Source organism: Osmerus eperlanus, chromosome 10 (assembly GCF_963692335.1).
Source record: "Osmerus eperlanus chromosome 10, fOsmEpe2.1, whole genome shotgun sequence".
NCBI lineage: Eukaryota > Metazoa > Chordata > Actinopteri > Osmeriformes > Osmeridae > Osmerus > Osmerus eperlanus.
The window spans coordinates 2,682,823-2,706,758 of NC_085027.1; the positions used below are offsets into that span (position 1 = coordinate 2,682,823).

Here is a 23,936-nt window from a genome sequence, read left to right on the forward strand (position 1 = left end):
AGGGACATTCCCCCCGAGGCAAGTAGGGTGAAGTGCCTTGCCCAAGGACACAACGTCATTTGGCACGGCCGGGAATCGAACCAGCAACCTTCAGATTACTAGCCCGATTCCCTAACCGCTCAGCCACCTTGACTCCCTCTAACTCACTCATGAATACACACACACTCGCTCACCCACTCCCACTCACTCACACACACACACACACACACACACGTATTGAGTGCATGGGCTGCAGTGTGTGCAGTGTGTCCCTGCAGTGTGTCCCTGCAGTGTGTCCCTGCAGTGTGTGCAGTGTGTCCCTGCAGTGTGTCCCTGCAGTGTGTGCAGTGTGTCCCTGCAGTGTGTCCCTGCAGTGTGTGCAGTGTGTCCCTGCAGTGTGTCCCTGCAGTGTGTGCAGTGTGTCCCTGCAGTGTGTCCCTGCAGTGTGTGCAGTGTGTCCCTGCAGTGTGTGCAGTGTGTCCCTGCAGTCAGGCTGGAAGTCACAGTGCTCCAGCAGTCTGAGCAGCAAGATGTCTCAATACTGCACATCTCAGTCTGGCTTTCTACACTTCTGAAGTAGTTCAACTTGCACTCTTTGTTACACAAGTGGTGTACATATACACACATTCAGTCATACGCACGCACACACAATAGCACACGCTGTTACACAACTGTTTGCCCCCAGTTATTACATCTAAGTCTGAGATGTGTTAAAGTGTTTAAAGAAACTATATTGGGAAAACTAAACTATCTGTACTGTTTCTTACAAGGCTGTGTGTGTGTGTGTGTCTGTGTTGTGTTTGCGTGTGTGTGTTGTGTATGTGGTGTGTGTGCGTGTGTGTTGTGTATGTGGTGTGTGTGTTGTGTATGTGGTGTGTGTGTTGTGTATGTGGTGTGTGTGCATGGTGTGTACCCTGTAGAGACTTCCCAATCCGAGGCATGCAGATCTACGACGGGCCAATCAATGTGCAGAACTGTACGTTCAGGAAGTACGCGTCGCTGGAAGGGCGACACACCAGCGCCTTCGGCTTCCGACTCAACAACTCCTGGCAGAGCTGCCCCAACAACAACGTCACTGATATCACCTTCGACCAGGTTCCTGTGAGTATGTGAGTGTGTGTGTGTGTGTGTGTATGTGTGTGTGTGTACATGTGAAAGAATAAGGATGCGATGGGTAGAGCTCAATGGTTAGAATATAAAGCTGTTGATCAAAAAGTAATATGTTCAATTCTCCCTTTGTTGCTTTGGATAAAAGTGGTAAATAAATATATTATTCATGTATTGTTTATGTGGGTACATGAAGAAGAGCTCCTTTCTATTGCCAAAAGCAGTTTATTCTTCTACATATATTAATTTAGTAGCTTTTATCCAAAGTGATGTACAAAAGTGGATTTACTGCACTAAGTGCAGACAATCAAAGACTACACAATCACATTTCAAACCCGCTTACAAAGCTTAATGCCAAGGACATCCCAGTCACCAGACACAACAACACCCCAGCAGGATGAAGCAGTGTGTGTTTGTGTGTGTGTGTCTCCTGCTAGATCACGTCCAGGGTGTTCTTCGGTGAGCCTGGCCCCTGGTTCAGCCGCATGCAGATGGACGGAGATAAGACCACCATCTTCCACGACGTGGATGGCTCGGTCAGCGAGTATCCAGGGGCCTTCCTGGTCAAGCAGGACAACTGGCTGCTGCGTCACCCTGACTGCATCGACGTGCCCGACTGGAGGGCTGCCATCTGCAGCGGGCACTACGCCCAGGTGGGGCTCTCGTCCTCACACACACACACACACACACACACACACACTCACTCTTAACAGTCTCTCTCTCACACACACACACACACAAACAGACTCTCTATCACACACATGCACGCACTTTAAAAGGCTCTGACACACACACACTCTTACAGACTCTCTCTCACACATACACTCAAGCTGTGTTTTTTGACTATGCCATAGTCAAATGGACGTGGACATTTTGTCCATACAGCGTCTCGCCCACTCCCATTGTCTTCACGTCCCCCACCAGCCATCCTCTGTGACCTGTGAGGTGTGTGTCCACCAGCAGGCTGCTATAGTCAGACTCCATTAGTCCTGCTCTGTCCTGTCTCTCTCCAGCTGCTCTGGTAATGGCATGTGCCTGGCCAGTCTAATGAGGTCCTCACACTCACACACTCACCTGCCATTACCTGCAAAGGTGCAGATTTAAATGTCACTTGTTAAAGTTCTCAGACAATAGATATATTGTTCCATATTGTGCCTCTCACCTCCCTCAACTCCTCCACCTTCCCACCTCCCTCTCCTCCCTCAACTCAACCTCCTTCACCTCATTCACCTTCCTCACCTCTTCTTCTCCCTCTCACCCCCCTCACCTCCCTCAACCCCCCTCACCTCCCTCAACCCCCTCACTACCCTCACCGCCCCCCACATACCCCCCTCACCTCCCTCTCCCCACACATCCCCTCTCACCTCCCTTACCTCTCTCTGCTCGGCTGACCAGATCACAACATACACAATGTCTGTGTGTTTGACCTGCAGATCTACATCCAGACCCGTAACCCGGCCAGTGTGAACATGCAGATGGTGAAGGACGAGTACCCCGACCGCCCTCTGGCTCTGGAGGGAGCTCTGGGGAAGAGGAAGCACTTCCAGCAGTTCCAGCCGGTGGTCACCCTGGCCAAGGGCTACACGGTGCACTGGGACCAGGCGGCTCCGGCCGAGGTCATCGTCTGGCTCATCAACTTCAACAAGTCAGTACACTCACCGGACTGCTCACACGCACACCTGTAGAGACACACCTGTAGACACACACACCCGCCTGTATACATTTACATTTAGTCATTTAGGGACATTTAGTACAGGGACATTCCCCCCGAGGCAAGTAGGGTGAAGTGCCTTTCCCAGGGACACAACGTCATGTCGCACGGCCAGGAATCGAACCAGCAACCTTCTGATTGGTAGCCTGATTCCCTAACCGCTCAGCCATCTGACCTCCCCGTATACACACACACAACACACTAACATAGACATACATCATACATCTATAACCACACGTAGACACACACACACACACACCTGTAGACACGCATACACACACCTGTAGACACACACACACACACACACACACCTGTAGACACACACACACCTGTAAACACACACACCCGCCTGTAGACACACACACACTTACTCACTCACCCTTCGTCCTATATTCTTGAATATTAAATTCCCCCCAAAATCCAAAAATGATTTTTTTACATTTATTTGTTGACCTACTTCCATTATTCTGCCTGCACCTCCTTATCGCTCTCTCCGAGTATGCTGCCTCCGAGTATGCTGCCTCCGAGTATGCTGCCTCCGAGTATGCTGCCTCCGAGTATGCTGCCTCCGAGTATGCTGCCTCCGAGTATGCTGCCTCCGAGTATGCTGCCTCCGAGTATGCTGCCTCCAAACTGCATGATGGCAGGGGAGACTTGAGGCCACTGAGTCACATGGTCCCAGTCAGGCATCAACAGCCAGGCACCCAAAGATGGTCTTAATAAGAACCCAGTCCTGCTGTCTCACTCTGCCTCCTCCAAGAATCCTGCTGGCTGTGTGTGTGTGTGTGTGGTGTATGTGTGTGTAGGGGAATGTGTGTGTGTGGACGGGAATATGTGTGTGTGTGTGTGTGTGTGTGTGTAGGGGAATGTGTGTGTATGTGTGTGTACGTGTAGGGGAATGTGGGTGTGTGTATGTGTGTGGGGACGGGAATATGTGTGTGTGTGTGTAGGGGAATGTGTGTGTATGTGTGTGTACGTGTAGGGGAATGTGGGTGTGTGTATGTGTGTGGGGACGGGAATATGTGTGTGTGTGTGTAGGGGAATGTGTGTGTATGTGTATGTGTGTGTAGGGGAATGTGGGTGTGTGTGTTGCACAGCAGTATTGAGGACAGGCTTGACTTCATGACGGCTATATGTCAAAACCCGTGACCCACCCTTCCTAGCAAACATACTTAATAGCATCGCTGACAGTCGTTCTAACAGAATAAGCATGGCTATCATTTCAAGCATGTCCTCAATTCCCTATGGCCTGGGCTCACCCTGTGTGGAGGGATGGTCTATGAATAGATGCACCATATTAACCCTATAGGAAATCCCACATGAGACGCACTTCTCTGGCGCCCTCTGGTGGTAGTGAATTAGAAGTGCAGGCGGAGCGCAACTCCGGATACCGGACTCAAACAGTCTGAGCAGCTCTCAGCGTCTCCTGGCTCTCTGTCTGGACGTCAGTCACAGTTGATAAAGCATGAAGAACCCTCATCCATTATGAAGGCTGTATCGTTGCATGATGCACTGGATCGTTTTGTTTCCTCCATCTGAAGGCGAAACGCGTGTTAACAAACGGTTGTTGTTTCGTTGCAGGAATGACTGGATCAACGTGGGCTTCTGTTACCCCCCAGGATCCACCTTCACCGTCATCTCCGACATCCACAACCGCCTGACCAAACAGACACGCAAGACGGGCGTGTTTGTGAGGACCATGCAGAGAGAGAAGGTCGACCACTCTCACCTCGCCAGAGGGTACTTCTACTGGGAGGAAGACACTGGGTATGGAGAGGGTGTGTGTGTGTGTGTGTGTGTGTGTGTGTGTGTGTGTGTGTGTGTGTGTGTGTGTGTGTGTGTGTGTGTGTGTGTGTGGGTGTGGGTGTGGGTGTGGGTGTGGGTGTGGGTGTGGGTGTGGGTGTGGGTGTGTTGGGTTGTGTGTAATTTGTGAGTGTTTGGTGGTATGGTGGGGTGTGTACATGCATGCGTGTGAGTCTAAGAGTGTGTGTGTTGATGTGTTTATATGTGGTTGTTTTGGTGTGTGTGTATATGCGTGCATGCTGGTGGGAAAATGCGTGCGTGCCTGTACATGCGTGTGTGTGTTGGTGTATACACGTGTGTGTATATGTGTGTGTGTGTGTCTGACGAGTGCTGTTCCCCAGCCTGCTGTTCCTGAGGGTGAAGGCCCACAACCAGAAGGAGACGTACGCGTTCTGCTCAGAGAAGGGCTGTGAGAGGGTGAAGATCACAGCTGTGGTCCCCCGAGGCAGCGGACCCAGCGACTGCCTGGCACGCGCCTACCCTCGCCACGCCGAGATGCCCATCGTGGACGTGCCCATGCCCAGGAAACTGCCCAACAGCAAACTAGTACGGAGACTTTCAGATGAATTATGCTTTTTTGTTATTGTTTGTTTGTTTCTCCCCTCGTGGAGTAACTGCAGGTGTGTGGATCGGATTGGACGCTGATGATGAGAGTCAAAGTGATTTATTTATTGTCTTACTTTAGGCCATTCTGAACAATTAAATTATTATGGCATGGTAACCAACAGCTACATAGCGGGCATAAAAAAAGTTTAAGTGTCCATTTAAAACACTGGCAGCAAAAACAGCAGTAATGGCAATAAAAAAAACTAGCAAAAAAGGGATAAAATCGCCATTGTGTCGGTGGATATGTAAATGAGATGATGGTGATTTAAATTGAACGTCCTCTCCAGCACACACCCGAGCACTTCCTGGAGGTGAAACTGGAGTCCTACAACACTCGCTTCTTCCACATCAAGGAGGACTTTGCCTACACTGAGGTCAGTGCCCTTCTGCATGGTCCTAAGGCCCACCCTGTTTCATACTCTGGAGTTACCTGGAGATGTTACTGTTAGACATGGCTGGCTTGTTTATTACTGAGTCATTACTTAGTACTGGAGTTAGGGTTAGGACTAGTATTCAGGGGTTAGGGTTTGTACTAACGTTCCATAGCCTACTCACTGAAGAGGAAACAGCTATGATCTGATTGGCTGTTGCAGGTGAATGGCAGGAAGCTCTACCAACCAGACGACGGCGTGCAGTTGACTGTGATCGATGGGCATGATGGGAAGTTGGTGGAAAGTAAAGGCTTCAGGAACGCCATCCTGCAGGGGATCCCAGCTCAGATAGACAGCTACATCTCTGGGCTCCCAGACAGGTAAAACACACACACAGATAAACCATAACAGACAAACAAAGACGTACATACACACATACACAATCACACACTCATTCACACATGGACTGTTTCACGCACACAGGCAACCAATATTTCTAAAGTTATCTCCATACCCTCCCTCCCCCTCTCTCCCCCCTCCCCCTCTCTCCCCCCTCCCCCTCTCTCCTCCCTCCCCCTCTCTCCCCCCTCCCCCTCTCTCCTCCCTCCCCCTCTCTCCCCCCTCCCCCTCTCTCCCCCCTCCCCCTCTCTCCTCCCTCCCCCTCTCTCCCCCCTCCCCCTCTCTCCCCCCTCCCCCTCTCTCCCCCCTCCCCCCCCTCTGTCTGTAGCTCGATCGTCATAATCACCTCCAAGGGTCGCCTGGTGACCAGGGGACCCTGGACTAAGGTCTTGGAGAGACTTGGACTGGACAAGAACATCAAGCTTAAAGGTAACACACCTCTGGCTGTGTTAATTAACTCTCCTCATCTTCTTCCTCTCCTCATCTTCCTCTCCTCATTTTCCTCTCCTCATCTTCTTCCTCTCCTCATCTTCCTCTCCTCCTCTCCTCATCTTCCTCTCCTCTTCCTCCTCTCCTCATCTTCCTCCTCTCCTCATCTTCTTCCTCTCCTCATCTTCCTCTCCTCCTCTCCTCATCTTCCTCTCCTCTTCCTCCTCTCCTCATCTTCCTCCTCTCCTCCTCCATCACACAACTAAACAGAGTCTGATCTCATTCTCAGACCACCAGGCTTGTTTGGAGTCTTTGTTACAAACACAATCTAACACTGTTACTCTGCACTGCTGTAAAGGACTCCTGCAAATGTTTTAATACGTTTCCAACCCCAAACGCGCAGTAGAGGGCGCCCTTGCTTTACCATTGCTAACTCTTGAACCGCAAACGATTGAAAGCTGGCAATGAAACATGGAATAAAATGTTTTATCATGATGAGAAGAACAGTTGACCTCATCTCATTTGGTGAATAGATCTAATCATATAAACTCGTACAACTTCAGCAATGACTCTTGATGAGAAGTGAACGGGCAGAAATGACTTCATACGAATGTTAAGTGAACAACCTGACATTCCATTCCTGCCAAGATATAAACACATATAAAACACACACAAAAGGATGGTGTGTTAAGAAGAGAGAGAGGGAGAGAGAGAGAGAGAGAGAGAGAGAGAGAGAGAGAGAGAGAGAGAGAGAGAGAGAGAGAGAGAGAGAGAGAGAGAGAGAGAGAGAGAGAGAGAGAGAGAGAGAGAGAGAGAGAGAGAGAGAGAGAGAGAGAGAGAGAGAGAGAGAGAGAGAGAGAGAGAGAGAGAGAGAGAGAGAGAGAGAGAGAGAGAGAGAGAGAGATGCCAGAACAGCAGGGATCTTCCTCCCATGTCTACGAACTCACAAGGCACTGCTAAAGCTTTGGAATGTACTACTGTGTAGTCCTGAGCTACACGACTGTGTACCCGAGTCCTGAGAGAGCCTGGTTTCATGTTTCTCCACCACAGACATACTGCACACGCCCCACCCCGCCACCACAGACTGTAGGCTGGGGACAGGGACATTGTTGGGACTGTGGGGTGTGATGGATGAAACTCATGTATGGTCTGTTTGTGTGAATGTTAAACACTGTGATATGTACGACTGTCCGCCTCTCACTGGAGGAGAAAGAATGTCTGCTCACTGTCTCTCTCTCCTCTCTGTTTCTCTCTTCCTCCTGCTCTCTCTGTCCTTTTACATCTTTCTCTCTTTCTGCCTCTCTCGCTTTCTCTTTTTCTCTCTCTTCCTCTCACTTTGTCTTCTAATTTCTACTTCTCTCTCTCTCTCGTGAAATACTGAAATGTCATTCCTTTCCTCCCTGTCTTCCAGATAAGCTGGCGTTTGTGGGCTTCAAGGGCTCCTTCCATGCTGACTGGGTGCGTATGGAGGTGGACGAGGAGCGAGCGAAGATCCACCAGGTCCTGCCCATCCCTGTGGTCAGGAGGATGAAGCTATGCCTCCAGAACACACACATACACACACTGCCAGAACTGTGGAGGAAGGAGTAGCCCCTAACATCTGTTCTAGGGTCAGATATTCTGGTGTTTGTCATGTTGGAGGTAAGGTTTGGCCATGCAGTAGATCTGATCCTAGGTCTGCATTTAGAGGTGGCTACCCGTTGCCAGCACTGCACTGATGAAGTGTGTCTGTATGAGGGGCCCTGGGGCAGAGATACAGGAAGACTGCAGGTGTATGTGTATGTGACAATGTGGACGTGATTCAACTGTACCGTTTGTGTGACTTGACTTTTTTTAAATGACGAAAAGAGAAATTACCGAAGCTAAGAAGCATTCCTTGTTCTGCGTCCATCTGCCCGTGTTGTTGCCTGTTTCAGCTTCCTGCAAGGGGAGGCTCCTCTGCCAATCTTCTCCCATTTGATGTTGTGATGTTTTCGTTTGATATAACTGTTTCATCATTGTTTGTGGTCCCTCTGTATGTTTCAACTGTACCTGCGAAAAAAACAAATTCTGAAAAAGTGTCCCAGCTATGTGTAAAATGAACTATTAGGCCATGTGTTATGTGCAATCTTTTTTTCCTACAATACCCCCTAAAATAAGTATAGATAAACATTGTACCAAGCTTGTAATTGGTCATTGAGAAATCTGGATTTAATTTTTTTTCTTTCCCCAAATCTGGCAAGAATCAGGAAACTTTCCTTCGCCGAAATAGCTGGTCTTTTTTCGGAGGTTGTAGTTGTTGTTTTGTATGTTTTGTGTGTTTTTATGATCCCTCAGATTGATAACAGAGATATATTTTATACCTATTTATTGTACAGACACGATTGAACAAATCTAGAAGGGACATCTTTTGAGTTGTAACGTATGACTGTCCTACAGTGTAAGAAACAAATATAACATTTAATGTAGACTCATGAACGCGCCATCCATGGTAGTAGATCAGCTGTTTTAATCGTTACTGGATGTGATGTAGCTTGCTAGCTTGTAAAGTGATGAATTCCCATGATTTTGAATTTGAAGACTTTTTGTACAGAAATAAATGAATAATGAATAACTGAATTTTTCACTCTGCTAAATGTTATTCTCCCCTGTCTGTTTTCCTCTAAAATATTCCCTCTGTTTAGTTTCAGTATTTAATGGACAATTTAGGAAATAACTCTTGAGAATTTAATTGAAGAATCTTAATGGGTCCTCCTAGAACACCATCAGCAGTGTCTGGTCTGAGTCTCCAGTTCCCATGAACTCTGTGTGTGTGTGTGTGTGTGTGTGTGTGTGTGTGTGTGTGTGTGTGTGTGTGTGTGTGTGTGTGTGTGTGTGCAGAGCAGAGGGTGTGGCTCTCTTACCCATTATAAATCATTGTGGAATGCAGAGCTTTTTTGACATGCTGTGGAAGTGGGAAAAAAGTTGTCAAAGAATATCCCATTAACTTAACTGCATAGATCCTACTGTGGCTTAAATAACCATGTGAGCGTTTTAACTGCGCCCAAACACAACAATTTGGTTAATTTTGTTGCCCGGAGAAGCAATGTTAGATGTAAAGAAATACTGCAAGGTCTACAAATCACTGTGTAACCATGAATGACAGCCAAACTAATGACGTCTGTTAGCGGTTTGTGGCGTTGTTGCCATATCAACAGCAGTTTCTGCTTCCAGAGGGAATTTACCATGTAAGTCTTCAATGTTCTCCACCAGAACATCACCACAACACTGACAACACCTGGAATGAGTTTGCTGATAATTCCTTTCAAGTTACAAAAGGGACGAGAGTATGTGTGCGTAAACTGTTTGCCAGATGGTGTCATTGTATGATGATGTATTAGTGGCGTCAGGTGGCTGAGCGGTTAGGGAATCGGGCTAGTAATCTGAAGGTTGCCAGTTCGATTCCCGGCCGTGCAAAATGACGTTGTGTCCTTGGGCAAGGCACTTCACCCTACTTGTCTCGGGGGAATGTCCCTGTATTTACTGTAAGTCGCTCTGGATAAGAGCGTCTGCTAAATGATTAAATGTGAAAGTATTACAGCGACCCCAGAGGTCCCTGATAAGTTTCATTCAGGTCTCACAGGCGTCATCTTCCTCTATTTCTCTTTTTGGCTTCTAAATTACAGAGACACTGCTGGCAGGCTGGGGACGAGTCTGGAGTCATCTACCCCAGGTGAGAAAATACCCTTAGTCTGGGTTGAGACTTCAGAAAAGGCTCGCATCAAGACTGGCTGGATCTCAGGAAGCATTTACAAAACAGAGCAGCCCCTATACTATATTCACACCCATCACACTGTATTTGTGAAACATGTCAAGCTGGTATCCCAGAAGGCAGTGGGATGTTGGCAGGAGGGATGTGCAGATTTGTTCATGTCTGCTGGAGTTAACCAGTGATGACATTACATACTGTATATTCCAGCCTGCTTTCAAGCTGAATGTATTCTCACAAACATCTCACCTCTGGGAAATGTTGTGAAGTCACTTGGACAACAAAGAGTGAAAGTGTAAAATCAGGAAGTTAGACAAAGTTGTGCACCAAACTGGAGCTTTCTGAGGAAAGGTGGAACTCCAACAGTTTATTTGGTGGAAATCAATTTAAAAAAAAAGAGCCCAACAAATGATGCTGTGATGCTGATAGTATTGGGAATAGGGTAAATTATCAGATAGTTATATAAGCATAACACAATCAAGTCATCTGAGATACGATTCTGTATTTGTCCATTCAGTACAATATTCACAAGAACAGAAAACTATTTTGGCACAAGTATGAAAACGTCATAAATCCTAAATTGGGTTTGGAAAATGTATAGTTCTTTAAGGCCCAGTTTCCCAGACATGGGTTAAGACTCGTCCTAGACTAAACACGTTTTCAATAGAGATCTTCATTGAATTGTTCTCTTACTTTAGGACTAGCTTAGTACATGTCTGGGAAACTGGGCCTTAGTTTACTAGACATAAACGAGTTATACATTCACGTAGGGATGGATGATCAAATTGAACATTAACCAAACGGTGGCTTGGTTAAAACTCAGCAGTAAAAAAACAAAACAAAAAAAACATATAGAACTTGAAACTCAGCAAAAACACAGTAAACCTCAGAGCTACAACATGTGCTCATAGATCTGTCTGTTGACCCTCACTCCGACAGGAAGCAACGATCTCAGAGTCGTAAAACTGACTTGGGATCAGCATTTCCCCCTTTAACCTCAACTGCTTTGAAGATGCAGGTCTGGGTCTTTAATAGGTGCATGTAACATGGAGGATGCTGACCAGAGTCAGAGAGGAACAGCCAGAATCCAGGTCAAACCGAGGCTCTCAGTCTTCAGGGGTGACGGGGAACATCTTGTTTCTGGGTTGTTCTGACCATCACAGCTCCTGCTTGTTGGACCTGTTTCCCTCCAAGTCCGGTTTCGCCCCCTCGTTCTTCTTCTTCTTCTTGTTCTTCTTCACGTTTACTTCGTTTTGCACCTTTGCTTTTCCGTCTTCTTTCTTGGCGGCCTTCCCAGGGAACACCTGGCCCTCCACAGTGACGTCGGCACAGCGGTCCTGGGAGATGAGGAAGTCTTTGACCTCCCAGGCGAAGCTGCCATCACGCAGCATGAAGATGGCTCTGTTGGAGCCCACGACGAACCTGGGGTTGGGGGTACGGAGAGGACATGAATGTCAGAAGACATGCAGTATCATTCAAATGAGAGGTTATAGTGAGAGAATCAATGCAGACCTGAGACCAATGCTGTTGTTAACTAGTTTTCCTAATGTTAACTAGTTTCCTTGATTGTTTGTGTTGCTTTAAGCAAAACCAAGGGATTCTTAATTTTGTTTCAGTCAGGCCCCCTTTGACAATGATATTTTGGGGGGAATCAAATAAAAACAGGACTCCACCCGTTGGAGAACCACTGGACACATCATTAGGTACTTTGGGTACGAAAACTTACCTCTGAATGTCAAAGTTGGCGTTGAAAAGGCTTCCCTGCCAGAGGCTGGTGATCTCCTCCGTCTCTTTCTCGGTGGGGTCTCCTGACACGGTGGCGAACACCATCAAGGTCTTTCCCTTCTTAGACATCTTCAGCAGCTCTTCGGGCTTGGAAGGGTCTACCTTGTTGAAGTCAATCGGCGGTGAGGACCTCTTGTGTTCTGGAAGGTCTCCTTCCTCGATATCGTCATCTTTCTGTGGAGCAAGCATTCCATCAGTTCCGAGAGAACCGTAGTTTCCTATCCGCAATAGCTACTCATTCTGGTGGTTAAATACTTTTGTTAGTTCCCTGCGAAGCGGACTGTGACTACTATAAAGTGGCTGCACTGACGTATTTCGTCGTGGAGGTAGTGTTGCAGCAGCTAGTAGTACTGGCTAACAAGCTAGCTAAGTGAGTTAGCTTGGTTTGCTAACGAGGGGGTAAAGCTTTAAACTCAAATTTGCCTACCTCCCATTCCTCAAGAAGCCTTGCCATATCCGCGTCATTGTAATCCCGAATATCTTTTTTCTTCTTGGGCTTGTTGTTTTTACTATCCGCGGCTAAAATGCTGATCAAACACACAGAGAGCAACAGCACAGTACATCTCCATCTGAAGTCCGACGCCATGCTTACAGATGGTGCACGCTGATTGGTAGAAATAACAGCGCCTCGAAACGTCAGAAGAAGGCGTTTCTAGAAAATATGTTTGAGGTTATAACGGGCAAATGAGGCACAAATGACTACTCACAGCGCTTGTCACTTTATTTGGCTCAAAATGTGCGAAACCTACTATTATTAGCCCAATGCAAATATATATGTTCCCATACAACAACAAAAATGCACAGTCTACATTGATCTACAAACAAATAGAATAGATAGGCCTATTGGAAATGGGAAATATGCCATATGCGGCTGAATGTAAGCAAACCCTCCCCGGTGCCTGCTGCAGTCCTACGGTAGAATGAGGTCAGGGGAGTCGTGGAGACGGGCCCAATTTCGGAGCTTCCTTTGCTGCCAACTCCACCCACTGTCTGGCACTGGGCCCTGTGCAGCTGTGAGTAAAACTGACAGTGCAAACTTGTGGTAAAAGCGAGCGGTATATGCTTCCAAGAAACGCGAACACCCAGACATGTTTGGGTCAAGTTTATGTCTAGTTTAAGGCGATGTTGGTGGATACGCTTATTTTTTGTCACGCCTTTACCACTTCTGTTGATGTTATTGGACTAAGCTAAGGGCACCGAAAGCAGTGGTAACAGATCACTTCCTGTGATACCTACGATTTTGTACATTAGCTGCACTTATTTGCAACCCTGTAAAACCATCTGTCTGCACTCACAAATTGGCTAGTTGATATTGCACTTTGTTACTGCTGCACTGTAGGCTACTACTGCATTATCCTAGGTAGGGTACTACCAGAGCCTGTTTAAGGATATTATACATCCATATTAGAAATTCTCTGGTACTATGGGAGTCAGGTGGCTGAGCGGTTAGGGAATCGGGCTAGTAATCTGAAGGTTGCCAGTTCGATTCCCGGCCGTGCAAAATGACGTTGTGTTCTTGGGCAAGGCACTTCACCCTACTTGGGTGGATGTCCCTGTACCTACTGTAAGTCGCTCTGGATATGCTAAATGTGAATGTACTACTATAGGCCCAGTCGAAACGTCATTGTAAGACTAGTCGAGGAATTTAGATGTTTTTATTGCAGTTAGTATTATGTGTTCATCCTTTATTAATCAGGTAGCTAATCGAGATGATACTTAAGCAGTTTAGATGCTATTACAGTGTTTTATTGTAGTATTATAGAACACTGTAGCCATCATGTTTGATCACCGCGCCAGTTAGTTTAGATGTGGTTATTTTGGGATGCGGCTAGGAAATACAGACAGTTCCCCGACTGACCACCGACAAACTAGACTATGCATTTCTGATCCTGGATCTTCTAGGCTACTGTGGGTTTCTGACCATCCGCCACTTTTGATAAAGGAGTCAGATATATAAAGTGTTGCTAGTCTACAGGGATTATTAGGCTATAATTTAGGCCTACTTGTAATTCATCTGTGTGAGAGCACAATTTAACATACATCCTTTACCGATTAAGGAAAAGAGCTGGGAAGTGAAGTTTTTCTCTGCTGTGGGATTGGCTCCCTCCTATTCACAGCGTCCTCGCTCACTGGACAGGCCTGTTGACGTCATACACATTAAAATGGAGCGGTGTCTGATTTCACTGCCCACAGTTAATGTTGCGTTTCTCATACTTAACAGACCTGAGATTCAGGCGGTGGGGTGAATATTTGTATTAATGTTTTTTCTATTTATCTATTGACATGAGCACGCATAGGTCTACATCCTAGCAATGGGTTAGTAGTTAGGCTATTGAAAAGCCTAAAGTAAATATTTAACAGCATCAGGCAACTGTATGATAGAATTTAGTTTTGTTGTACAATTACTATTTTATTTTACAAATAAAATAATCGTTGCAGAATAACCTTAGGCTAGACTTTGCAACATATATATATAGGCCTACAGATAAAACAAATATAACAGTTGTAACTTTTTCATAGGCTATCGCTATTATTGTCGCTTTAAATTGGTTGAAAGACAGTAAACGTGCGCGGAAACGTGAAACACAAAATCGTGGTCTAAGTGTAAAGCGAGGCGCCGCTCATGTAAGCTCCAACAGCTGGCTGGAAGTCCGTACTGAATAGTTTTTTTTTTTTTTTTATATCCATAACGCATGTTTCCGCGAGTATCGCCCGCCTGGATTGTTCATGGGCAGTTACGTTATTGAGAGAGACGCCGGTTAAAATGGAGAATGTGTTGTCGATCCTTTTTGAGAACTGCGTTTTGGGTGTAACTTTGCCCTTACACCGGTAGTCGAATGCACCCACGTCGGGGCCTCGGGAAGAGACGTCTCATGGCAGAGGGATCGGTCTGCCCTGAAACTCGTACCACACAACTCTTCAGGAAACATAATACGAACCTGGAACAGCTGTGAATTCACATTTGACTATAAGATCTTTACGGAACACTCATGGGAATATGACCTGGAGCGTGAATTTACACGTAAACAAATTCTAAAGTTATATATTTTTTTCAGCGGAAAGCTATCCCCTTGCTTCGCCGTGTTGCTACTTCGCTACAGTGAAGCCGTTCAAGTGCGACCACACCCTCTCCGTTTCCTGATAGCACAGAAGATGTAGCTGGAGCTCAAAAACGACTTTTAGTTTGGAAACACGACTTCTTCTGCCCGGGTGCCTTTTTATGATCTACTGTGAAAGTGAAAGACGAGTTGCTACGGGTTATGGCCACAGTTCAATAGGGATATGACTGCTATGGGTAGCAAACCCACAAGGATGCAGGATATGCTGGACTACGCGTTCACTCCCCGCGTTTTGCTAAAAGGGGCGCATGGACAATAGATATGCCGTTGGAATCAAACCTGCCCAAGGAACTAGTTTCTGTGACGGGATTGTGTATGAAAAAGAAAAGGTTGAAAGTCTCTAGAGGGCCGTTACCGCGGGCTTGTTGCTCTTTTGAAGGCTTTTATTTGGGAAGACTCATGGAATGATGATGCTGAAGTGGCGCACGCTCCAGAAGAGGTCGAACGGAACTGCCCCGGTGGTGCCCTTTTCAAAACAGGCACGAGCCTGTCTCCCAGCCAAGCTAGGGTGGTCAAACTTATTAGAATCAGATCAGGTAACTATTAGGTGAAGTTATATCCTGCCCCAAAGCGAGGAGGTGATCTAGAGTTGTATCGTTTAGTGAAGGTGTAACATAAAACAAAGTCTTAATATGTGTACCTTGTAAACTCGAATATTGGATGTAATTACAATTTTAGAGTATATCTAAGTTTTTTATTTTTTATTTTAAGTCTGCACTAAAGTAAGGCACATTGTTGGCACCGCAGTGTGTGATTTCCACCAGTACAGTACTTAAAACAGCAACCTGTGAATGTACGAGGTAGCCAAGGGTTGAATTCTGAAGGAAACATTCAGGGCATTTAATTTAACTGTAAACATGCAAACGAATATGTTATGAACACTGATACATTTAAAGTTATATTTTGAAGGGATTTTAACCAAGTCTATTTTGATATTTGGTGTCACCTCTGTATACATGGTTGAATGGTCACAGTTAGAAATTATTTCAACTCTGAACATTCATAGGTGATTGATTTAACACCTTGACACGGTCATCACGATTTTGATCTCATCAAATATTGACTTTGGAAATGTCCTGTGCTTTTTCAGAATATGTTCTTGCTCATTACAGTGGATATCACTTACTCTGAAGGACTTTAAGGAAGACTGTTTGGCCAGTTTCAACTCTTTAGACTTTGTAAAAGAGGTGCGGGGATATATTTGAACGTAGTATAAAATGTCTTAGATATACAATGGGGTGTTCGGCCACATAGATCAGTCTACAACCCAGACCCAGACAGGAGTAGCTACAGACCTGTATTATGGCTAGCAGTGGCTCTGGGAAGTCAGCTAGCGAAGGATCCGTCAACAGCCCCAGCGGCAGCCTCCAGCAGAGGAGGAAGCTGTCCTCCATCTGTGACACGTGCAAGGGCAAGGTGCAGCTGGTGGCTGACCTCCTCCTGCTCTCCAGCGAGACCCGGCCGGTGATCACCTCCGAGGGCCTGTCGGTGGCCGAGACCTTCGAGCAGTGCCGGGACACTGTGATCGCCCGGACCAAGGAGCTCTCCATCCTCACCCACGACATCCAGAGCCAGCTGAACATGGGCCGTTTCACCGAGGTGGGCGACCGCCTGCTGGAGATGGGGGACCTGGTGGTGTCCCTGACCGAGTGCTCCGCCCACGCCGCCTACCTGGCGGCGGTGGAGACTCCGGGCTCGCAGCCCTGCCTGGCCGGCCTGGTGGAGCGCTACAAGGTGACGCGCTGCCGGCACGAGGTGGAGCAGAGCTGCGGCACGCTCCGAGTCACGGCCCTGGCGGACCTCACCCCCCAGCTCCTCCTGGAGCTCTCCCAGAACATCTCCAGGAACCTGAAGACCCTGACGGACGCCTCCAGCCTGGCCAGCGAGAGGACCAAGGACCGCTTCGCCAAGGAGCAGTTCAAGCTGAGCGTGAAGAGCATGAGCACGAGTGGCACCGCCTTCCTGGCGTGCGTCCGAGAGGTGAAGACCCAGCCCAGCGAGCTGACTCGCAACCGCTGCGTCCTGTTCAGCGCCGCGCTGGTCCAGGCCGTCAACGCCCTGGTGGGCTTCGCCACGGAGCCCCAGTTCCTGGGCCGGGCCGCCACCATCTCCCCCGAGGGGAAGGGGGTGCAGACGGCAGTGTTGGGGGGCGCCATGAGCGTGGTGTCGGCCTGCGTTCTCCTCACCCAGGGTCTCCGGGACGTATCCCAGCATCCCGAGAGCAGCGCCAAGATGGCGGACTACCGAGAGCGCTTGCGTAACTCGGCGTGCGCGGTGTCGGACGGATGCACGCTGCTGTCCCAGGCGCTGAGGCAGCGCTCGTCCCCCCGGGCCCTGCCCCCCGTCAACTCCCATCCTGTGAATTAGTTTCCTCAACAGTTACCGCATCAACCCGCATGAAGTGAGAGACTCACTGGGTTTTGGCCTGTGCGTTCAGCATGCCCAGGTTTAGACAGGGCCTGTTCAGTCTGTTCTGTGAATGAGGAGAGCTTCGGGAGATTCGCCGAGCTCAGAGACGATCGCGTCGAGGTTTTGGCCGCGCTGGATGCGTCTGGAACCTCAGAAGGAACTGACAGCCTGTACTCCAGCCCCACTCCTCGCTCACCTGCTCACCCTCTACTAAAACAACAACAACAGTGATCTCAAAACCTGTAAAGTTTACCTCAGTTTTCCGCTATGGTGAAAACGACAGACGTGACTATGGATGTATCCTCAGTGTGTGAGCGTTGCCTAGGTGATCTGTAGGAGTACATGTGCTTAGTAAGAGTGGGAAGAGAGTAGCGATGCTTGTGTTTCATTGTGTGAATTCTAATTGGGTAAAAGCTGCTGTGAGTGTGTGCCTTTGGTTTTACACTATTTACCAGACTTACCATAGTATTTGTAATGTGTTTTGATCATGCATGTAACGGAGTATTTATTTCAAATATTAAAAAAATGTTGTTTCTCATACATGCTGCTGTCTGAATGCATCAGGCTGTTCTGGGAAAGTGTGTAGCTGTGTAGTTCGACCATAATAATAATGACTCGCTCCATGAGTATCTGTGTATCAGAAACTGATCATGTATGTACAATAACGAACCTGGAACAACATTATCTAAGATGGTACACACCGCTATAGTGAACAATTCTGTAATAGACTAAATGAAAGTTTCTCATGGTGAATGAGATGAGTCTTGTGCTGTTATCTTGTGAGCCAGGTTCATCTGGGCACGTCCCTTTGAAGATGTCCTTGGAGGTTCTGTGTATCGACTTCTGAGGCCCTGATCCTTTCCACTTGTTATCTCAGATAAGCCTGGCGACGCCTTCAGCTCAGTCCAGGGTTGTGCTTGAAGTCCCAGATCCCCATTCAAGCCTCACAACCCACATCCATACCACCACCTCCTCCATGGTCTCCAGCCCAGCCCACACACAAGCCCATAAGCCAGAGATTTCAGCTGACGCTCAATGCACAAATCCTGCTTTAATGAAAGGTTATTACATAGGATGTCCTGCCTTCTGCTTCTGACTGTCTGAATCCCCTGTGAACACCGAGCTGATAGCAGGTCAGCCTGTTTTGCATTAGAAATCTGTCAGGTTCTGCACACTCACCCCTCCCAGGTGTTTTGCTTGACTAAAATGGAAAACGCTGTCCCGCAGAATATCTTCTGTCAGATCTTCTGCTCTGATTTATTTCTGTCACTAGGTGGTCTTTCTCAGCATGTGGGTGGCATTGTTCTCCCCTCTGTGACCCAGTACCCTCCAGCCCTCCTGCCTGTCCTCACTCTGGTCAAGCGTGTTGGTCCACAACAGGAAACCAACAGTCCTGCTATCAGGAGTCACTTCCTTTACAGCCAGGCATGTCACAGTCATCATTTTTAACCCTTGTGTTATCTTCGGGTCATTCTGACCCATCAGTCATTGTGACCCACCGTCGTATTGCGACAAATTTACCTCATACAAAAACAAAGTGAAGCATTTTCTTTTAACTGTCGGGCTGTCTCAGACCCCCCACATTGGAATGGTTAAAAGAAAATTATTTGTATTTGTTTTTGTATTGGGTAAAATTGGGTAAACACAACGATGGTTCGTTATGAACCTTTGGGTCATGTGACCCGAAGGCAGCACAAGGGTTAAACGAGACGTCGCCCATTTCCTGCCCGAGGAGGGAAGCGCTGCAGCCCCCATCCTCGGGAGCCTCCCCTCGGTGACGACATCACTCCCCTCAGGGAGACCAGCCTCCTGGAGAGGCGACGCATCATTTCCTGTTTCTCAGCCACGTTGTTCATGTTCACAGATCCCAGATTCACAAAGTCCTGTGTGGCCTGCAGGTGCGTGGTAACAAGATTGACAGGGTAGGTATACGTATAGGTGCGTGGTAACCAGTTTGACAGGTTAGACCTACAGGTGTGTGGTAACCAGGGAGATCTGCAGGTGCGTGGTAACCAGACTCTGTAACAGCTAGCCAGCTGACAACCTCTGCATTATTGATGTCACCCTGATCGCGTGATGCTGTGATTGGTGAGTCCACAGCAGCTGTCTCCTAATGCAGCTCTCATTACCAGGAAGCTCAGAGAGACCCAGTAGCTGTGTGTCACAGTATCACGTGTGAAATACAGTACATTTACCATCAGTGTTTCTGCTTCCTTGATTGTTTAAGGAGAGGTGTTCAGGAACAGTAACAGGCGCTTTGTCTGGGTCAGTTACACCATCACAGCCCGGCCGCTCCCAGCCTGTCAGAGGATCAACATGACACCTCAGCAGTTGGCCCAGGGTGTTGTCCCCTTGAAATCCTGTGGTTGAGTGACAGGCACTCTGAGGACTGATATCTTGTACCCGGTCACAACACTGCCCCCCCCCCCCCCCCCCAGCCCCCCAGCCTCTGCTCCTCACCACCCTTTCTCTCCCCTTCCCAAAGTCAGACACAAACCTACACTCGCTCTCATGCTTGTTCGCTGGACCTGTATTTCCTCTCCGCCCTCTCTCGCTTTCTTTGACACACTCGTGTGAATGACTTCATCCTTGTGAACGGTTAGTCGGAGGGCAGGTGGGGGGGTGTTGGGGGGGGGGGGGTTGAAGCCTGGAGCCAGCTCTCTAACGGATCCCAGCGGTGGTCATAGCAACACGGCTGTGGCTTCCGAGTGTCCTGGCTCTCCAGCAGCTACAGACACAGCTCCTACTGGGCAGTCTACTGACGGGGAGGTCAGTACTGAGGTGATTGCTGTAGCTACATACTCACTGTTGTTCATTGTTATCATCCGGGTGTGTTTGAGAGCTGTGAGACTGATCGGTCTGTCCTGAGCCCTGGCAGGAGGTGCAGCTGACCATCGTGTTCTCCATCCAGCCATCTGCTTGCCGAAGAAAGAAAAACACTCCTGATTGAACCCACAGAATGTGGAAAGTTGGCTGTCACTCAAATTCATTTTTGGCTCCCAGCCCCTCCCCCGTTTGGCCCACGGTGAGAGTCTGTAGCACATGTTGGGGAACTTTGACCTCTCTCCCTAACCAGGTCTGGCCCTTCTTGTGTCTGTGCTGAGACAGAAGCCTCTTTGTGTTGTCTCAGGCTCTCTCTCTCTCTCTCTCTCTCTCTCTCTCTCTCTCTCTCTCTCTCTCTCTCTCTCTCTCTCTCTCTCTCTCTCTCTCTCTCTCTCTCTCTCTCTCTCTCTCTCTCTCTCTCTCTCCCACACACCCAGCATCAGTGGATGTGTGAGCCTGAGTGAACACCGTCCAACTGCTTGAACAGAATATTCCTTCATCGTTACAGACTCATTCAACCCACCCTCAAACAAACACACACACAGCCTTCCCTGTGTCCTGTCCCAAACCGGGACAGCCTCACCCAGCTTTCTATTGTCTGCCCGAGGACCCACAGGAAGACACACACACAAACACACACACAGAGCAAGGGGTGAGGATGTAGCCTTCACTCACCTCCAGCACCAAGCCCAGAACCACCTGTGGTTCTGACAATACAGAACACACACTGCACTTTACGCCATTATTTATTAGGCTCCGGAATGTGTGTGTGTGTTTAGGTTTTCCCACAGCAGTTAACTACCCTTATACCTTTGTCTGCCAGTGGGGTCGAATCAGAATTTGTTTTTAAAGCTCTGCTTCCTCCAGGTGACGAGTGGCTGATGTTGAAGCCAGCAGAGAACGAACAGGAAGAGCAATTAGAAGTCCCCACACCGACCTTTGTCACACACGCTTAACAGCAACACGTAACACAGTTACGTAGCTTATGTCAACGTTTGAAAAAGTGAGGATTCAAATATCTAGTAAGACTTGAACGGCGAGTTTCCTCTTGGCTTGCACTTCATTATTCTGTATAGCTCATGTTGGAATACTGAACATAAGCATAAGATTCAGATTTGATAGAACGTTTTGTGTTCTCTGCGACAAGGTCCAGTCTCACTGTGTGCTGTTCTAGAGTGTTCTGTGCTGCTGCAAGGTACTGTGTGAGGTACATGTCTGAACGAAGACAAGTTGGAGGTCAGTAGGTCACATGAAGTCACCAGTCTGGACAGAACCGGGAGGAGGCAAATACAATACATTTGCATTACAAGTGACTGAGTGCATTTTTAGACGTGTGTGTGTGTGTGTGTGTGTGTGTGTGAGTGAAGAACTCTAATCTGAACCAGCAGTATCCCTCTCTCTTCTGGGAACATTCTCAGGGTGTGATGTCATCCTTCCCAGCCCAGACTCAGCCTTCCTCTCTGTCTCACATCCCTGAGGAACGTTACCTATGACGACGCTCACTAAACGCTCTAGAACGTTACCTATGACAACGCTCACTAAACGCCCTAGAACGTGACCTGTGAGAACGCTCCCTTATCGTTCTAGAACATTACCTCTGACAACGCACAGTAAACGCTCCATAACAGAACCTGTTCATGACGGACAAGGAAATACATGAACAAAATCAAAGCAGTGTTGCCCTCATAGGTGTGTGTGTGTGCGTGTGTACACAGTGTGTGTATCGTATGTTTGTAGGGAGTGTGTGTGTGTACATAAGTGCATGTACATTTTGTGTGTGATCTATGTGGGGGGTCAGGGGGTGTGACGTGTACTAAACCTCTGTGGTGTGGGATATTTCTCAGATTATTGAAGAAAAGGAAAGAGGGAGAGAGAAAGTGAGCAGTATGTTATTGTTTAAAAATAAGGCAGACTGCACCCAGGTCTCCTGCCTGTACACCCGCCCAGAACTGGAACTGGGAGGGAACATATTCACACATAGCACACAGAGAGGAGATCCCCAGGCCAACCGAAGAAAAGAGAGAGAGAGAGTTAGAGAGAGAGAAAGAAAGAGAGAAAGGGAAAAAAATAGAGATTTTTGCTCCCAGGGTGTTTACTGAGGATGTTGTGTCCTGTTCCTCCCCCTGAGGTGTGGTCCACTTCCTCCACACACACACACACACATGCACACATGCACACATGCACACGCGCACATACACAACCCAAGCACAGACTGCTGAATCATGTAGTCTCTCAGCTAAACATTCATCACATCTTTTAAAAATGTAATTCACTAACTAAAAACACGTACTGAAATCCTGACTGAATCTATCGCACTGTTATATTTTCCAAATCCGTGTCTGAATGTGTAAATGTGTGAAGGCCGTGATACGGTTCTCATACAAGCATTGATCCTTCCTTCTATTATGAACACACGGCATGACATGAAGTGTGCACAATAGCTCTACCTGCTGGAGGGCAGAAGTACACCGGGTCAACGTCTTGGTAGTCATCTGTTGCAGAGAAGTCTCTCGCACACTAGGGGGCAGTATGTGCTTAAGATTGTCACATTCCTTAATCAAGCCACTGGAGTCTATAATATAGGTGGTGTACTCTTCCCATCTATTCTCATTTTCAGTCGTTGATCCTCAGTTATTTTCTCTGTAGATTCCTGCAGCAAGCAGACTCTCTACTGTGGTTTGTCACCGTCATGTGACCAAAATGTTACAGTGCGTTTGTGTGTGCATGCGTGTGTGCGTGTGTGTGTGTCAGCTCTGTTAATTAAGGAGACCTCAGTGACAAGTAATTCACACACATGCTCTCCTTCACACAAACTGCTTTAAGGTCCTCATCCTGGCTCTGAGCATCCTGTGTGTGTATGTGTGTGTGTGTGTTTGTGTGTGTGTGTGTGTGTGCGTGCGTGCATGTCGGCTAGTTTCCCAGACAAGCAGTAATCCCTGTTTGGACAGTATGAATTCTACCATAAATTACCTTGTTTCTGTGTGAAGACTTCATCTGTGGATCTTCTTCATAGAATGACAGAGAAGTTCTGTCCAGGACCAGAACCAGGACCACCAGGACCACCAGGACCACCAGGACCAGGACCAGGATCAGGACCATGACCATGACCAGGACCAGGACCAGGACCAGGACCAGGACCACCAGGACCACCAGGACCAGGACCAGGACCAGGACCAGGACCAGGACCATGACCAGGATCAGGACTTATTCTGTCTTTCATCTACAGCCACACTTGGTCTCACCAAAGAACCAGGAAACAGCTGTCTCAAAGTAGAACTTCACATCTGTGCTACCTGACCTGCATGGCACAATGTTCTTGGACATGGGCGAGACTGCCCCACTGTCTGTCCTCAGAGTGGCTGTGTCGTGTGTCTGGCGTGCGTGGGGGGTGGGGGGGGGTGGAGGGGTGGGGGGTGGATGGGTCGAATGGGGGTGGGAGTGTTGGAAGCAGGAGCACTGGAACATGTGGGGCATAGAAAACCTATTCATCCTCTGGGCAGGAATACCCCCTCTGCTGGCTGATGCACACACACACACACACACACACAAACACATGCACACACACAAACACATGTACACACCTCCACACACGCCCCCAGAACCCCATAAAGACTGCAGTATTGTGAGATGTTGAAGTAGGTGTGAGGTCAGGCCAAACCCAGAGCTGG

The 23,936-nt window shown here is 48.0% G+C and overlaps 3 protein-coding genes across 3 annotated transcripts in view; 2 read left to right on the top strand and 1 right to left on the bottom strand.

The window, feature by feature from the left end:
* The window catches only part of cemip (cell migration inducing hyaluronidase 1), a 56,902-nt gene extending 47,888 nt beyond the window's left edge, over positions 1-9,014 (top strand). The window contains 10 exon segments of the mRNA XM_062471754.1: positions 468-532; positions 900-1,080; positions 1,524-1,739; positions 2,520-2,731; positions 4,379-4,564; positions 4,942-5,146; positions 5,494-5,580; positions 5,800-5,957; positions 6,305-6,405; positions 7,817-9,014. Of these exon segments, the coding sequence (XP_062327738.1) occupies positions 468-532; positions 900-1,080; positions 1,524-1,739; positions 2,520-2,731; positions 4,379-4,564; positions 4,942-5,146; positions 5,494-5,580; positions 5,800-5,957; positions 6,305-6,405; positions 7,817-7,995 (1,590 nt within the window). The 3' untranslated portion in view covers positions 7,996-9,014.
* Positions 9,015-10,470: 1,456 nt separating this feature from the next.
* Positions 10,471-12,544, bottom strand: mesd (mesoderm development LRP chaperone). The gene is made up of 3 exons (XM_062471647.1): positions 12,345-12,544; positions 11,859-12,091; positions 10,471-11,554 (listed from the first exon to the last, which is right to left on the bottom strand). Exons 1-3 carry the CDS (start codon positions 12,501-12,503, stop codon positions 11,290-11,292), a joined length of 657 nt encoding a protein of 218 aa, XP_062327631.1. The 5' UTR covers positions 12,504-12,544; the 3' UTR covers positions 10,471-11,289.
* Positions 12,545-14,132: 1,588 nt separating this feature from the next.
* tlnrd1 (talin rod domain containing 1) lies at positions 14,133-17,985 on the top strand. The gene has a single exon (XM_062471201.1). The coding sequence runs from the start codon at positions 16,339-16,341 to the stop codon at positions 17,401-17,403; it is 1,065 nt and encodes a 354-aa protein (XP_062327185.1). The 5' UTR covers positions 14,133-16,338; the 3' UTR covers positions 17,404-17,985.
* Positions 17,986-23,936: the final 5,951 nt, after the last annotated feature.

Bases quoted from the DNA above. Each gene is read 5' to 3' on its own strand.
- mesd (XM_062471647.1), bottom strand. From the start codon at position 12,503: ATGGCGTCGGACTTCAGATGGAGATGTACTGTGCTGTTGCTCTCTGTG. The intron at 12,092-12,344 runs GTAGGCAAATTT...CTTGCTCCACAG, and splicing joins GGCTTCTTGAGGAATGGGAG to AAAGATGACGATATCGAGGA. The intron at 11,555-11,858 runs GTAAGTTTTCGT...CCCCAACCCCAG, and splicing joins GCCAACTTTGACATTCAGAG to GTTCGTCGTGGGCTCCAACA.
- tlnrd1 (XM_062471201.1), top strand. From the start codon at position 16,339: ATGGCTAGCAGTGGCTCTGGGAAGTCAGCTAGCGAAGGATCCGTCAAC.